This window comes from Cyprinodon variegatus, unplaced genomic scaffold, assembly GCF_000732505.1.
Source record: "Cyprinodon variegatus isolate N-32 unplaced genomic scaffold, C_variegatus-1.0 Scaffold1197, whole genome shotgun sequence".
In the NCBI taxonomy this organism is placed as follows: Eukaryota; Metazoa; Chordata; class Actinopteri; order Cyprinodontiformes; family Cyprinodontidae; genus Cyprinodon; species Cyprinodon variegatus.
The window spans coordinates 132,053-133,964 of NW_015151650.1; the positions used below are offsets into that span (position 1 = coordinate 132,053).

The 1,912-nt window shown below is 47.8% G+C and overlaps 1 protein-coding gene across 3 annotated transcripts in view; it reads right to left on the reverse strand.

The window, feature by feature from the left end:
- Window positions 1–1,912, reverse strand: part of bhlha15 (basic helix-loop-helix family member a15) — a 24,600-nt gene that overhangs the window by 13,164 nt on the left and 9,524 nt on the right. For 2 of the 3 annotated variants that reach the window (XM_015401243.1, XM_015401245.1), the window contains one exon: window positions 187–346. Coding sequence is in view for 1 of the 3 variants with exons in the window: in XM_015401242.1 (XP_015256728.1) it covers window positions 195–346 (152 nt within the window). In the remaining 2 variants the exon portion in view is untranslated. Of the gene's footprint in view, window positions 1–186; window positions 347–1,912 lie in introns of those variants that run through there. The other variant, XM_015401242.1, reaches the window with a different exon arrangement.

Below are 1,912 nucleotides of genomic sequence, written 5' to 3' on the forward strand. Positions count from 1 at the left end.
GACTTCTGGAGGACATAGGGACCCCCATTTTCATCATTCTGCATCATTCTCTCACTGTCCCCCAGACATCCACGGTTATATTGTTTATATTTATATTTTTTTTACAACAAAGCAGAGTGTGTATGACGTCATCCGTCCCCATGAGGATAGAGGGACATAACATGAGTTATGATAAGTATCACTCACGTTTTATGTCACAGGTTAAGGTCTGACTCTGTGAAATAGGTGAGGAAAAGGCTCATTTGGGAGAGAGAGCGACCCTCTGCCCTGGGCTGAGTTGTCCAGCCATTTGTGGCAGATGTTGCACTGCACTCCAAAGCTGCGAAGTCATCTTCCCACTGCAAGCCTGAAGAGAAAAAAACATCCACAGTTACTATCTGTAGCTTTTTTTTTTTTTTACGTTAAAGCTTACCTTTCTTACTTAGGTGCCTCACTTACTGTAGCTTCCCTGCTTCGACAATGCTTCAGCTGTTCTGTATCTCATCTGATTAGTTCACCTGGTTCCTTTACAGTTTTTCCTCCCTGCGTCATTACCTAAGGTCACTGTTCCCCGATCGATTCTGTTATACTGCTTGCACCTCAGTCTTTGTTCTACTTGGTTTTTTATCCTGTTGAAGAATTTAAAAGGTTTCTATTCTATTTTCATCAAAGCGTTCACAATCCTCCTTTTCAGTTACTCATTTAAATATTTATAATCTCCAAATCTGTTATGTTGGATTGCAATTACACTGATTAGAAAACTAAGTCTCTTTCATCTGTTCCAGAAAAACTGGGGTTAATATTTTATACATTTCTATTTTTAATTCTTAACTCTAGTAGAGGTTTATGTGATACGTTATAAACCTTCCCAGTTGATGCGCAAGAGGAAATATTATCTGATTCTGATTGCAGAGAAGATGCCATCAGATGTTATTCATCATCGACAGCTGTCGATATTAGTGACAAGGAGTTGTCATATTCCTTTGCTATGTTGCCTTTGCTGTTTCTTAGTGTGAGCTAGCACTGGCTTTCCTGAGAACACTTAATTAGCAAGTATTTCATATTGTAGCCTCTCAGGTCCCAGTTCCTTTTTTTTTGGAACTGCTGTTTCCTTTAATAGCGAGGTTATACCCTCTGTTTTTTTGTTTTTTTTTTGGATGGACAGGATTGGGGGGGGGGTTGTAGGCCCTGTCGGCCCTGTGTCACACCCCTGTTCTCCGGCTGCCACCTGGAGTTTGGGGCCTGGAGGAAGAGGGAGCCGCCTGGTTCGTGGTCTTGGCGGGGGGCTGCTGCAGGGCCTTGGTGGTCTGCCTGTGGCGGGGCTGTCACCTCTGCTCTCCCCAAAGAAGGTTGGATGGAGGGGCGTGTAGTGGCTGGTTGAACTAGTTGGGGGGGGCTCTGGTTGGGTGGCCTGCGCAGGGCAGGCGGGCCCCAATCCTGGGGGAGCTTTTGCCGGGGCTAGTCGGGTCAGGTGCCCCTGGGGCCTCGGTTCCCTGGGGCCCAGGGCCGGATTCACTTCAGGGTGACTGGCTGCTAGCGGAGCCCACAGACTCGTCCCCGCGGCTCCCCGGGGCTCCGGCATTGCGGTGGCTGGGTGACTTCCTCGGGGCTGTCTCGCCTCCTCCCTAGGTGGGGATCTGATTTCTGGGGCTGGCCCCTCCTTGGTGCCTTTGCTCTTGAAATCCCTCTGGGCGTCTGGGGCTTTGGGTATCCGGGCGCTGGACTTACTGCTCTAAGGGGGAGCGCCTCTCCAGCTCTCCACAACCACTATTGAGCATTTTTTCTATGGATCAACTTTACATGCGCAAGTGTACCCTCACAAACAATTACAGGTACTTGGCTCCAGGTACTCAGAGATTCACTTCCACACAGAAACCCCACATTCTCATCTTCAGGTAACACAGAGTACATGTCAGATTAAATTATAGTACTT